Consider the following 14,646-nt stretch of genomic DNA (forward strand, 5'->3'; position numbering starts at 1 on the left):
ATGATGAAAAGCAGTTCTGATTATCTTTCTTTGAGGCATGGATGAGATGATTTTCTGCTAATTATTGTAATTAATTTAGTATACTGAAACTTACCAGTCCTTCAGTAAGTACATTGTTATTTTTCATAAGAATAAAATAATCAGGGTTGGGTGAATTGAACTACCAGTTTATTGTTTAGATTGTAGATGTGTGGAAGATGTTACTTTATTATTAGTTGTTCCTGAAAATACTCAGAATGTTAATTGCTTGTATGATGGACCTCTATATCAGTTCTGTATATCAGGAATATTTGATGATTTCAGAAAAATGTAACTTTGACTTGAGGAAGAGAAGTTTAATAAATTCTGTTGGAGAAGTTAAATTACCCACTTCGGAGAAATGAAAAGGTTGTTAAGACCCATATCTTATATTAGATCTAAATTCCAGCTGGCTAAAATTGAAAAACAAATTATTTCTAAAAGAGAAGTACAGTACTAGGAACCATGCCATTTACTTTATATAAAAAAAGATTTATGAAGCAATATAAAACCAAGGAATATAGAGAAATGACATTTGATTCTATAAAGCATTTAACTTGTGCATGATATATAATATTACATATATTCATATATGTACTTAAAAGACAGACTGGGAGGGATTGGGAAGTTGGCTCAGTGGTAGAGTGCTTGCCTCGCAAACATGAGGTCCTGGGTTTGATTCCTCAGCACCACATAAGCAGAAAAAAAGCCAGAAGTGGTGCTGTGGTTCAAGTGGTAGAGCGCTAGCCTTGAGCTGAAGAGCTGAGGGACAGCGCTCAGGCCCAGTGTTCAAGCCCCAGGACCGACAAAAAAAAAAAAAAAAGACAGACTGGGAAAAATGTATTTACAATATAAATGAGAAATACTTTATATTTACAATAGGCTATGACAAGAATAAGCAAAAACTGCCGTATACAGAATTAGAGGAAGCTGACTGGTGGCTAATGTGTGTGATTTAGCTACTCAAGAGGCTGAGATCTGAGGATCGTGGCTCACTCAGGAGGCTGAGGTCTGAGAATTGTGGTTTGAAGCTGCCCTGGCAGACAAATCCTAGAGATTTTTTATCTCTACCTAGCAAAAACTCAGAAGTGGAGGTGAGGCTCAAGTGGTAGAGTACTAGTCTTGAGTGAAAACTGAGGGGTAGTCCCCAGGCCCTGAATTCAGCCCCAGTGCTGGCACATACACTCTTGTTTCCTCTCTCCCTCTCTCTCTCCCCCTCTCTCTCTCCCTCTCTCTCTCTCTGTCCCTCTCTCTCTCCCTCTCCCTCTCTGTCTCTCTGTCTCTGTCTCTGTCTCCCTCTCTCTCTCCCCCTCTCTCTCTGTCTCTCTCTCTGTCTCTCCCTCCCTCTCTCTCCCTCTGTCTCTCTCTCCCTTTCTCTCTCTCCCCCCTCTTTCTGTCTCTCTCTCTCATACACACACACAATGATATATCTTTGTAAACAGACCAATGCATTTGTATAGAGCCATAGGATTTTATAAAGTTTCAAGGAATTTTAGAAATTCTCTAATGTGTTGGCATAAGAGGTTCTATGACATATTCATGTTAATAACAGAACCTAGATTTAGTAGTTTAGTATTCTGTTATAACTTGCAGAATATTTCTTCAAATTTTTCCTTTGGTGAGTATCTATAAATGTCTATCAAAGTAATTTTCTCATTGGAGGCTCTTGTGAATACAAATCAACTAATGTCATACTTGTATGCTCTCATAATAATGACTGATTGGAAATGAATTACTGTTTAAGTATGATTCGGAAATATAAGTTATTTGCTTCTATATATAGTTTAAACTGAATAATTTCATTTGTGGATAGAACTTAGTATTGTCTAAATTATCTTATTTACAGCCTGTCATCCAAGTACAACTCAGTAGAATGTGATATATAAAAATTTGTAGAAATTTTGTGTTCAAAACATTTGTGAAAATAAAAATATGCAAAAAGTCTACTAAGTGAAGAATATATATTTCCTTCTTTTAATTTTTCTTCTTTTTAATTAATGCTGGCATTTGGGCTTCATCTCAAGGGCTTGGTGCTGTCCTTAGCTTTTTTTTTTTGCTCAAGGCTAGCACCCTATCACTTGAGCCACAGTTCTACTTCTGGCTTTTGCTATTTAGTTGGAGATAAGAGTCTTATGACCTTTCTGCCTGGGTTGGCTTAGAACTGTGATCCTCAGATGTCAGTCAGCCTTCTGGGTAAGCTAGGATTACAGACATGAACCTGGTTCCTGCTTCCTTAAAGTAATGGAAAATTGTCCTTTTATTTTATTTTTGCTCATTAAAAAGTGGTTTTATAAAACAAGATGACTTGATTCTAGTCACAATTTTGATGTTTCTTTTCTTTAACCATCAGGATATTAGTGAAGAATCTGATCCAGCACTTGATCTGCATATGTCCTTGGAAGAGCTTTATGCCCAGAATCTCCTGCAGAGACAGGATGAGAATCCACCTTCAGTGGATCTGAGCATGGGGACTGTTTCTGGCTTCACCATGAATGATTATACTCCTTCAAATGCTATGGAGCAGCAGTATGAATGTGAAAGCAGAATAGCTTGGACTGAGTCTCAGTTACCCAGTGATGTGATGCCATGCACAGACCTCGCTTCTCCTGAGCTACTTGATTCAACTGAAAAGGTAGTATTTTAGATGTAGATTGTGTGTTATCATGAGCTTTGGCACCAAAGAGCTAGTGTTCTGGCTAAGCTCTCCATTTGGAATGAGTGCTCATCTGACACTGAGACAACCTATGAACTTGTTTTGATTATAGGTGGGTTCTTGCTAAATAAAGCACAACTAATTAGAGTACGTGTATAATGTTGAAATCACACTCCAAAGTCTAGTTTTTCTTTCCATGTGACTTGTCTTTCAGGGTTCTGAGTATTTGATTGAACAGCGCTCCCTGGCCTGTAATGCCGAAAGTGTCATACTGCAGAATATGTCCAGAGAATCTTTTGAGAGAACTATTACTATAGCAAAAGGCAATTCTAGTCTAGGTAAGTTTTTCATTTTCTAAATATCTCTACTCCTCAAACCTTGTGCAGGAGAGAGCTTGATCTTGGTAGGGTTTTGTTGTTGTTGTTGTTGTTTTGTTTTGTTTTTGCTACAGATCAGAAAACCAATGTTAGAATCTCAATCTCTTTCTCTCTCTCCCTCAGAAATTTTCTTGTAGTTTTTGTGGTTTTTCTATTCATGTATTTGTTAGTTTTCTGAAACAGTTAACAGTTTTGTTTATTTCATACTGGCTTAAATCCTTCATTCTCTTAATTATTTCAAAGTATTCAAAAGCCTCATTTACCTTCAAGTAAAAGATATATGAATTGTTTGTGTTTGAAATAGCAAATCAGAAAAGGAATTCTTAGAAAATGGAAAGTCATCAATTTGAAATTCTAAATTCTTTGGAAAAGGGAATTATTAGTTTTGTTTTGAATGTTACTAGTTATGCACAAGTCAGTTTGTATTTAGTTTCTTTCATTTACTGGAATAAAGACTAAAGACATCCAGGTGTGCTACCACCAGATATAAATGCCAGTTCCTCAATAGTTCTTTCCAGGTGGCAGGTTTCTAAAGTCCTCTATTGCTGAGTGTTTTGACTGGTTAATCATCACAAAACCCTCAGAAATGGGCAAAGAAGATTTCCTTTGGAAATAAAACCCTAATTATAATAGCTAAAACTGTTAGGACAGAGTACATTTGTTCTCTCATTGAATATAAATAGTCATGTGATTCAGCCTTGTCCTCATTCCTCTATGTGAATGAGAGATCCTATGCTCTGTGTGCTCCAGTACTGCCTGAGACTCCAGTGAGCTCTTTGTCAGAGATACTACTCCTTCTAGGACAAAATTAATCAGCACCCTTTACACTGATATGGCAGGGCCTTGTTTCTTGGTTAAATCTGAGACTTAGCAGAAGAATCCAGCAGTGCTTATTTGATGAGGAAGACTCCCATCTCTGTCACGTAGATTTTATTCTATATGGGGCTCACTGGGTACTTCCTACCAACAGTGGCCAAGTTAAAAGTTATAGCAGGGGATTTCTAAGACTTGTGATATTTCATGATAGGAAACAAGCCCCAGAACTTTCCATAAATCATTAATTAGGAGATAGGTATTATCAATATGTTACAGTGTCATTTATTTCATCTGTTCAAGTTTCTACAGTGTTTCTACAACTATCTTACTCAGAATACTAATGTTATAGCTGTCCAAAGGCCCAAGTTTAATAGTTTGAGATGTGGTAAACTTTAAGGAGACAAATGCTCTTTTGGGATTACTTCCCAGTACTTTCATATTGTGATGTACATTGTGGAGTTCTGAGACATGATCATAGAATGCAGTTTTATTTAGCCACAGAGCCCATTTTTGTTGTTATTGTTGAACAACTCATAACAGAAAACGCCTACTTGAGAAGTCCTATTCTAATTCAGCGACCAAACGTACATTGTTCTGTATATTCTGGGCAGTGTACTTCAGTACCATGATATAATCCCTTTACTCAGAGAACATGAGTTTAATGAAGTAAGCAAGTGGACATGGAATCCTGAGGCATTAAAATACTATTCATGCTGTGAGACACATATAGAAAAAAAGGAAGGGCCTCGTGAAGGAAAGAAGAGGGGATGTTTCATAGGCAGATGAGGAACTGGAAAAAGCTGCAGAGCTAAGGCAGAGAGATGAGAACATGCGTCTGTGTGATATCTGGCAAAGTAAGCAAGTGGTCAGGGTTATGTGCAGGATGCAAAACTTCTTATCCTCCTAAAAAGACAAAAGTGGGACACAGTCAAGATACGTTTTAGGAAGGCCATTGCAGTGTAGTTTAGAGACAGTGTGGATGCAGTAAGAAGCTCTTTTAGGAGCTACAGTTTGATCAGTGTGATCATATAATTTCATTAACGGCATTGAGAACCTATTTTTAGTATACTGAAGCAATGTTAAATTTTCTCATCTTTTCTTCATCTATTGAGATGATTAGGATTTTCTTGTATATATTTTGTTAGTAAATTAGATCCATTGATTTTTTTAACATGGTTAAATACACATGACATAAAATTGACCACCTTTACTATTTAAGTATACTCACACTGTTATGTAAACATCACTAGTAATTGATTTCCTAGACTTTTTCTAGCTTTCAGTTTAGGATAGATGTACATTTTAAATTATAGCCCATGAATTTTCTTTTGTTTTTAGTTTTCAACTATTTTTAATTGAACACTTTATACCAAGTATTTTAAAAGATACTCTGCGTATCTATCTGTCAGTTACTTTTTTAACCAACCCAACACTAAGGTTAGGCTAGGGATTATTATCTTCAACGTACAGCTCAGCAATCTGAGGACTGAATCAAGTTAAGACAGTTGTTCAAAGTCACACTGATTGGAAATGATGAACAGATATTTGTAAGTAGTCTGTTTTCTATGGCACATAATTCAAACTATTCTTCTGTACTTCTCCCAAGAAAAATCATGGAGAGTTCTTTGAAGTTTCAACCAAAATCTAGTTAGCAGATATTATGTCCATCCTGTTGAATTCTCCAAATCATTATTTAGTGGAAGGAAAGTGTAAAGTTGGTTATATGGGTGATGTAACCTAATAACCTTATTTGCTGGTACAGTGGCGAGTTCATTATACAATTAAAAATGAATTCAGAGGTCATGTCAACCATAACTCATAATGACATTTTGATATTGCTTTATTGAGGAGTGCATAGTACTAATTAAAACAAGACAATAAATTAAATTCCCAGTGAGGATTCCTGAGCTAAATTTTGTTTTGTTGTCATATATTTTGATTTTAACATAGTATAGTTGTTTCAGAAATCCTTGTGGGAAGGCTGGCTATATCTGTAAATTATCACCTATGGAAACACTTAAGAGCTGACCTCTGTGTTCATTACAAAAAACTGAGATGAAGCTGGGTGCCAGTGGCTCACGCCTGTAAGCCTAGCTACTCAGAATACTGAGATCTGAGTATCATGGTTCAAAGCCAGCCTGGGCAGTAAAGTCATGAGACTCTTATCTCCAATTAACCATGAGAAAACTGGAAGTGGCGCTGTGGCTCAAGTGGTAGAGCACCCATCTTGAGCTGAAGAGCTCAGAAATAGTGCCTAGGCCCAGAATTCAAGCTCCACAACCAAAAAAAAAAAAACTGAAATGAAATTATATACATATATATATATATATATGTATATATATATATATATAATTGTTTGTTGTTTTATGGTAAGGGAAAATGTCTTCTTGTTGGATTCTGGTGGCTCATGACTGTAATCCTAGCTACTCAAGAGGCTGAAATCACAGGATCGTGGTTCAAAGCCAGCCCAGGAGGAAAGTCCATGAAATGCTTTTATCTTTAACCACCATAAAAGCCAAAAGTGGAGGTATGGTTCAAGTAGAAGGGCCTTAGCCCTGAGCAAAAAAATCTCGAGAGACAGTGCCTAGGCCCTATTCAAGTGCCAGGACTCACTCCCTCCCCCACTAAAAGTATCCTGTTAAAACATTTAAAAGTAGTATGATTCTAGCAATATTTTAAATATATAAGATAATGTTTCTTACTAGGAGTCTGAATTTCCTGTAGCCAGGCATAAGGTATTGGGCTAAAGTCATAATTTAGGTCATTTTTCAAAAAGTTTATAATACTGTCTGATTTGGTATAATTTATATTAATTGGAAAGATAGTCTTTATTTTTAATACATAGAAAGAAACCTGTATATAAATGTGTGACTTTTATCAAAAAAGATTTTTATAAATACCATGATACTTCTTATTTTGTTTAATTACATCATTTTTGAAAGAAAATTTGACCATTTCACTTAATTGTATTTACATTACTTTTCCAAAAGTTTTAAACATAATTTTAAACGTTTATATCTTGAAGGAATAAGATGAGTGTAGAGTGTGAAGGGAATTTACTTAGACAGAATATCTTGAACAGGCCTTATTGAGGAAGAAATATTAAATTAAGAGATGCAATTAGTTATGTGAGACCTACAAAAAAAGTAACAGTATCAGAGGCTCCAAAATGGGGAGGGACTAGATAGATTACCAGAAGAAGGGTGTTATGGCTGGGATGCAGGAAACCAAAGACTACAAAGGAAGCATGCACACTGGGAGAGGCAATCACCAGTGCCCTCTACACTGTCCAAGCAAATGTGTTTTATGTTAATACAGTAGGGACCACTTGGAGGTTTGTATCCAAAAGAATCATGGGGTGTGATTTCATTTTTCTGAATGGTCTCTCTGCTGTAAGGAATGCATGAAAGCAATATTGGAAACAGTTGTAAAAAGTTAAGCAAACATAATAGTTGAGTTCAAGATTGGTATTAGAAATGAAGGAAATTAAGTGGATTTAAGATAAATTACAGAGATAGAAGTGATATGTGTTGCTGATACATTAAATATAAGGATAGGAGAGAGGTAAGACTCAAGAATAACTCCAGCATTTATTTATTTATTTATTTATTTATTTATTTATTTATTTATTTATTTATTTATTTATTTTTGGATAAGGGAGAATAGCATGGCAGCATTATTCACCAAGGAGGATAAGAGGTGGTGAAAATTTGAAAGTTCAACTTTATACTCTTTTAAGATTGCATTTCCTATCATGATATGAATTCCAGGAGATATGTCAAGAAGACTGGATGTTCAGTGAGACATTGCCCTCATAGCACTTCAAAGATAAAACAGCAATGTTACCTTCAGGCACTATGGTCATAGTAGAGATTGTAAGACTTGAGTCAGGACAGGAAGGAGCGAGGGAGGAGATGAGGGGGCGGGGACAGATGTCATCCTCAGTGGACTGGGCTTGGAAGGAAAGACAGCACAAATTAAAGTCATTGCTACAAAAAGAAAAAGGACTTGTGCTGTTATAAATTCTGTGCAGTGCTTTTTATAGCTTCAGCATAGTATATAGTACCTATTTGAGAACAAACAAATGAGTTAGATATAAGGTAGTAGCAGGCAAGTTTTTTAACTTGTAGAATTAATTTCCCATTTGTAATCTTGTTTTATTCTCTTAAATATGTAAGGGAGGAATTGTTATTATAACATTGATTAGATAGTTAGTGTAATGTCCCTGAGAGAATTTTTTATTTAAAACCAAAATGTAATCTCAACACATCATATGGTCTAAATTATATTCAGTCCACTATATGGAGTTGTTTATTTTGTTAAACATATAGTAGTTTATCTTCAGATAATTTCATAAACTTTTACCCCCTATACTGTGGTTTGAAGTCAGGACCTTACTTTTACTCAGCAGGAACTCTACCACTAGATCCATGTTCCAGTCCTCTTGGCTTTAGTTTATTTTTCAAGTAAGGTTTTGCAATTTTCCCCCCAGGACCATTCTCAGACTGTGATGCTCAAACCACTGTCTCCTAAGTAACAGATGACAAGCTGATCCCACAAGATTCTGCCCTAATTTCACAAACTTTTAAAACTTACTTTAAAATATTTTGTTGGAAAAACTGTTTTTATTGATGAAACAAGTTACTCTTTTTTAGCTGTGAATCTATAGTGATTATTAAAGTGAATTTGAAAATTATGTATAAAACCATATCTATACTCTTTTTATTCCATAGGGATGACAGTAAGTGCTAATAAAGATGGCTTGGGGATGATTGTTCGAAGCATTATTCATGGAGGTGCCATTAGTCGAGATGGCCGGATTGCTATTGGGGACTGCATTTTGTCTATCAATGAAGAATCTACCATCAGTTTAACCAATGCCCAAGCACGAGCCATGTTGAGAAGACATTCTCTCATTGGACCTGATATAAAGTAAGTCTTATTTGAACCCTAGTTTGGCTTAGGAAATGCAGGAGTTTCAGTTAATTAGAATGTTTTTAGGAGATATTCTATTTAATGTGCTTAATAGTCTCTTTAAGATTATAACACTACTGAAATTTTGCCAACAGTATTACTTGGCATTTTTATTTTACTTCTCCAATGGTTCCTATACAAATCCTGCCTGTGAGAGATGCTTCAGAGAGATGTGAGAGTAAATTTTTACGGAGCGTCTCAGAAAGAAGTGCAGATTAGACTCCTGTTGTCTCCTGATTGTCCTATATAAATTCTAGAATCAAGCCCTTTCTTTATAAGGGCTCACCATGAAAAACATTAAATATGACAGCATGTATCTGATCTTTGTCTTTCTTGAACTATTTCATGGCCCAAAGGGATTCACTCATGTATTTAGTATTATTTACTACAGGTTATATATGTTGGCAGGAAGTGCTTTTAAAATTTTCCATAATCCTATAATGTTCTAAAAACATGTAATATATTGACTTGGTGTTTACCTTGCTAAACATTTTTTGAGTCAGCATGAAAATCAACTTATGACTTCATTGTCACACCTCATCAGTGTGGCTTTTTCCTCTAATATTAATCACTGAATATTTGTGTTTAATGTATAAAGGTTAAAACCATAAAATAAGAGCTCAGGAAAAGATTCTTTACCTTAAACAGATGTAATGATTACCAGTACAAGGGACTTTTCTTTATTAATGTTGGTTTACTGAGGGCATTCTGTTCTACTGGTTCCTTTGCAAAGAATGTATTGCTAAAGCTTAGGTAAAAAGACCTGTATTTGCAATCTGTTTTCCATTCTTCCATCAATAAAAATTGTAGAAGGGAACATACCATTTTGAGTGATTTCTGCTTTTTATCAAGATTTTTTTTGGTTAGCTTCACTTACGATATTTTATGTTTTTGCTTGCCTCTTTTACTTCTCTTTTTCAGTAAAGCAGTTCATATGACTATTCCTTAATTATCTTCAGTGAAAGTAAACATCATTAAAAATGTCAATCCCTCTGTCACACAAAAGCAGAGATGCTTGAAGTGCTTTCCTCACCACTATGACCATGTTACTTCATTTTGCCTAAAAGAGGAAGTGCTGCAGGAGTTGTAGCACACAGAATAGGTTGGCACACAGTGCAGATACCTAATAACTGCAATTGGATTTGCAGTGGTATGATGTACATGCTGGGCTGTGTGCCTGACACACGTCCCCGGCCCATGTTTTGATATTCTGAGCACTAGAATCAATGCTTGATGCTAGCCTTACTTTTCAGTTCTACTGACTGCTTCAAAGTAAGACCTTTGTGACATCAGTTTGATGTAAGTCATGTGTATAGTCAGTTCTAGAGAAGTTTGGATGCATATTTTTTAAGCCCTGTCTTCCCTAATATTTTCATTCTGTGTATTTATATAGGTCTTCTACCCCTGACTTGCTGATTCAGCAAGTCAAAATACCAATTCCTGTGGGCAACAGCTTTATTTTGACCTTGAAAGGATAACTAGCTTTCTTAAATATTTGCTCTATAATCTCAGGGATCAAAATGTCCCATGAAATTTTCCATTTAAAACAAACAAAAAAAATCTATAATCTTTCTTCCCCTGGAAATCAACTTGTCAGTCAATCTCACACGTATACACATCACACAATCATAACCACAAAATGCATGGATTTCTTCTTAACTGTCCTACTAATGCTCTGATTTAGATGAATAGAATCCACTCCTTGAGTAAGTAATAGAAAGAAATAAAAGAAAGTAAAGTCATCTTTACATAATCCTTTTCCAGAAAGAGCAGTGTGTTAGACGGTGAAACAAAAATAGGTGCTTAGATTGACTGGGGTTGAGTAGTGGGTTTTCTGTGTTATGCATTGAGTGTTTTGGGTCACATCCATTTCTGTCACTTACCTTTCAAGAGGCAAAAGTTAGAATTACCTTAAAAGCTATATGAACAATCCTCCCAAAAGGAAAGTATGCCGTTTCATTATTCTGAGTGGAATTGTAACACTGCCTCTGGCCAGTTCAGCTTTTTTATACTACTGCCTTGCACCTAAGCTTGTTCTTCATCACCTTCTTTATTTCTTATTATAAACCTTACTTAATCTGGGGAGGTGGTAGTGAGAGGTCTTATGGTAGAGACTTAAAAATAAAAGAATCTGGCTCAGTTACATAACTATTGGCTGTTTAAAAAATTGCTTATTGAGACAATGCACTGGCTTTCTTTTTTGCTCTTTACTATAGATAGCTAGGAACTTTGTGTGCATTCATGCATGCCTGGATAGATCATTTGAGTTTCAAGAGTTCAAGAACAGCCAGTTTAAGTTCCAGGTTTCATTATTTTGTATGGAAGCCAGATGTGAAGCCTCACCAGAATGCATTTTGTTTCACTTCTCCCTCCACCTTGCCAGGAGCTCTTATATTTCTGTAATAATAGCCAGAGTTTTGTGCTTAGCAGCAGCTGCTTATAACATCTGCCAGATAATTACTGAGCTGAATCAGAATTCACCTGCCTTAACCTCAAGTGTGGGATGAATTCCTGATCAAGGAATAAAAGATTGATTGCAGTCCCATTTTTCCATGCTTGTTAATAATCACTGCTATAGACACCAGTAAAGAGCAGATGCTTTTCTGGGGGAGGTGTAGATGAGAGGAGGTGGAAAGCAGGGGGGGCGGGGGAGAATAACCAGGAGCACCCACTTTTAACTACATATGTATGCATCTCACATTCAGCACAAGACATTGACATTTGTTAACACCATTGTAAAAAGATGCCACGGCGTATGCTTCACATTCTAGATTTTCTGCAGCACCTGCTGACGATCGAGCCCCCTTTTATATGTGAGTATCGGTGATTCAAAAGCTCATTATGGCTGTGTGTTGCAAGTTGTCTGTGAAAACCATTGCGTGTTTTTGTAGTCCCAATGAAAGGATAGATCAAGATATAGATTCAGTGTATGCAGCCTTGGCTTTTCCCCCTTCATTTATATAAGAACATAAATTCCAACAGAGCTATGCTACTGTTCATGTTTTCATGTTGCCATGATGACTAGGAACTCATTTCCAACCACTAAGCTTTCAAGCACTTCTGTGAGGGAATGATCTTGTCAGCGTGTGCAGGAGCACTCTATATTAATAGCTGTTTCGCATTTCGACATCACTGACAGTAGTGGTTTTTCTTCTTCACGTGTAACCAAAGTTGGTTTATGTTAGTTTATGTTTGAGAATTGTGAACTCAATTCTCAAAAAAGCTGTCTCTGTGCATTTATGCGGTTTGTAACTCAGCTTTGATGCTCTCTGTTGGTGATCTGGTAGTTTTTGTGTGGTCTTGTGACCCAGCATGTGTTGGAATTGCTCTGCATGTGCTGTTGCATTCTGGGATTATGAGAAGCTTGTTCTGGTGACTTGGTTGTTGACACTGAGCTAAATATCTGTGGAAACTGCCTTCTGTTTTTTGTTTTGGTTTTTGGTTTTGTTTTTTTGGCAGCACTAGGGTTTGAATTAAGAATTTTGCACTTGCTAGGCAGGTACTTGAGCCAACACTCTAGCCCTGAGCTGTCTTCTTTTGCTCTTTCTTACTAGTAGCCAAAGGATCAGGAAAATGTTTGTAAAAGCTACTATGCCCCAATCTTTGGCAAAAGAAAAATAGCTTTAAGCAAATGTAGAGGAAAATTCATCTTCAATATTATTTGAGATACTATTTTATTATTACTGCATTTATGTCTTATATTTGCCTCTTACTTTTGCTGTTTTTTATTTCCTTTTTCTTTGGCTTATTCTCCTTTTTCACTGTTTTTGATTTCTGTACCCTTTGCTTGTATATAAGTTTACTGTTTTTTCTAAAGGGTTTTTTTTAATGAGTTTTCTGGACTCTTCAATAATAATACCAGTTTTATGAAATACAGTGTTTTAAATTTTAGTGTTTTACATTTCTTTTTATTTTATAAATACGAGCCTTTCCTGATATAATGCACTGCATATTTTTGACACATTAATTTTGAAGGGATGACAGCAACTTTTCTTTTTTTGTAACCTAAAGGTATTTTATAGATGCATAATCTCAGTAAGGCCAAAGTTAGAATGCAGCTCGTGTGTGTGTGTGTGTGTGTGTGTGTGTGTGTGTGTGTGTGTGTGTGTGTGTGTGTGTGTGTGTGTGTGTGTGTGTGTGTGTGTGTGTGTGTGTGTGTGTGTGTGTGTGTGTGTGTGTGTGTGTGTGTGTGTGTGTGTCATGGGGGCTTGAACTTTGGGCCTGGGCTCTGTTCTTCAGCTCAAGGTGGGCACTCTACCACTTGAGCCACAGCGCCACTCCTAGTTAATTGGTGGTTAATTGGAGATAATAGTCTCACGGACTTTTCTGCCTGGGCTGGCTTTGAACTCGTTTCTCAGATCTCAGCCTCCTGAGTAGCTAGGATTACAGGCATGAGCCATTGGTACCTGGCTTAGAATGCAATACTTTTACCCTGCCTTTATCATAAATCTCCGACTCTAAGTATTCTGTTTCACTTTTTAGTCCCTGAGGTAAGTGTGACAAAGATTCACAAGGGTCTGCTTGTTCTGTTGGAATGAGAGGAGTGATCGGGAGCATAGTCTTACATTTGCACAGTGCTGATGCTCAGCTTAATGCGTGCCTCCCACAGGTAAATATGCCAGTGTTTGAGGGCACGGTGGTACAGCCACAGTGTTTTACTTCCCATCATAACCCCACTGGGGGTGGTAAAGGAGTGAATGCTTTTTATATAATAAGTAATGTATTCAAAATTATAATCTTCTTGATAAATTATGTCATTATCATTTTTAAAAATTCTTATATGACAACAATAATCCTCGTGCCCTTTCCCTCCAGTGCAGAAGTTTTGTAGACTTATTATCTTAGTGGATAAATTATTGATCAGTGCTTTAATAGGCTTTTTGCACTGCCCTTATGTTTTAAATATTTTTTTCTTAGTTACGCAATAAGTCATGCTGACTTCAGGTATTAATAAACTAATTGGGGATGTAGAACAGTCTTAACAGTGGTATAGCTAAACAGCATTTAACTTGAATTTTCAGATGATCAGTTTCTAAACATGGCTGTATTCCACATCTCACAGCCTTTCTTTCACCTCAAATCTAATCAGTACTTACTTAATTAGTCAATGGCTTTTGAAGTGTAAACAGTAGGCTTTTCTTCCAATCGAAAGTGAACATGGCTATAAGAAATGGCTACAAATTAGTTTGACTCTCCTTAAACTTAGGTGGCTTGGCTTCATACTTCAGACCTGACTGTTCATAACTTAATAGAGCTAATGTAGTTATTAAGTATAGTATGTAATTAAGCATTAAGTGTATTATGGAATAATATAAATAAATTTGGGAATTCAGTGTTTAATTGAGTTCACCTAATTTGTTTCTGCAAGGAAACTCAAATATCTTTGGATAGAAATTAATGTCCTCATTGACATCACTATCAGTAGTAATAGTAGTAGTAGTATCACACTATTATATACAATATTGGATATCAAACCCAGTGCTTCATACATGGCAGGCAGATATACATAACCTTGGAAATACATCCCCAGTCCTCTAAAGAGTTGTGGAGCTTTCTAATTTCAAAAATTGACTATTAGCATTGACTATAATATATATACATATATGAATATATCCATATATGTGTAGATATGTGGCTTTAGCAGCAATATTTAGGATTTTTAGTTTTAGTGATTTTTTTTTGCTTGTGACATATTTTTCTGAGCATGCTGATTAAATGAAATATGTGAGAAAGTCTGGACAAAGGTTCAGTATTTTTTTCCATGTTTTGAAATATTTTCCATCAGGTAGGCTCTTGTTACCTTTTACT

The 14,646-nt window shown here is 36.0% G+C and overlaps 1 protein-coding gene across 12 annotated transcripts in view; it reads left to right on the forward strand.

Moving 5' to 3' along the window:
- Mpdz (multiple PDZ domain crumbs cell polarity complex component) overlaps positions 1 to 14,646 on the forward strand; it is a 164,170-nt gene that overhangs the window by 87,158 nt on the left and 62,366 nt on the right. For 7 of the 12 annotated variants that reach the window (XM_070033169.1, XM_070033165.1, XM_070033173.1 and 4 more), the window contains 4 exons: positions 2,369 to 2,650; positions 2,886 to 3,009; positions 8,598 to 8,796; positions 11,610 to 11,651. In XM_070033169.1, the coding sequence (XP_069889270.1) occupies positions 2,369 to 2,650; positions 2,886 to 3,009; positions 8,598 to 8,796; positions 11,610 to 11,651 (647 nt within the window). The remainder of the gene's footprint in view (positions 1 to 2,368; positions 2,651 to 2,885; positions 3,010 to 8,597; positions 8,797 to 11,609; positions 11,652 to 14,646) is intronic. The other 5 variants (XM_070033168.1, XM_070033172.1, XM_070033174.1 and 2 more) reach the window with 1 other exon arrangement.

This window comes from Dipodomys merriami, unplaced genomic scaffold (genome assembly GCF_024711535.1).
Source record: "Dipodomys merriami isolate MVZ:Mamm:240054 unplaced genomic scaffold, mDipMer1.0.p SCAF_22, whole genome shotgun sequence".
Taxonomy (NCBI): domain Eukaryota; kingdom Metazoa; phylum Chordata; class Mammalia; order Rodentia; family Heteromyidae; genus Dipodomys; species Dipodomys merriami.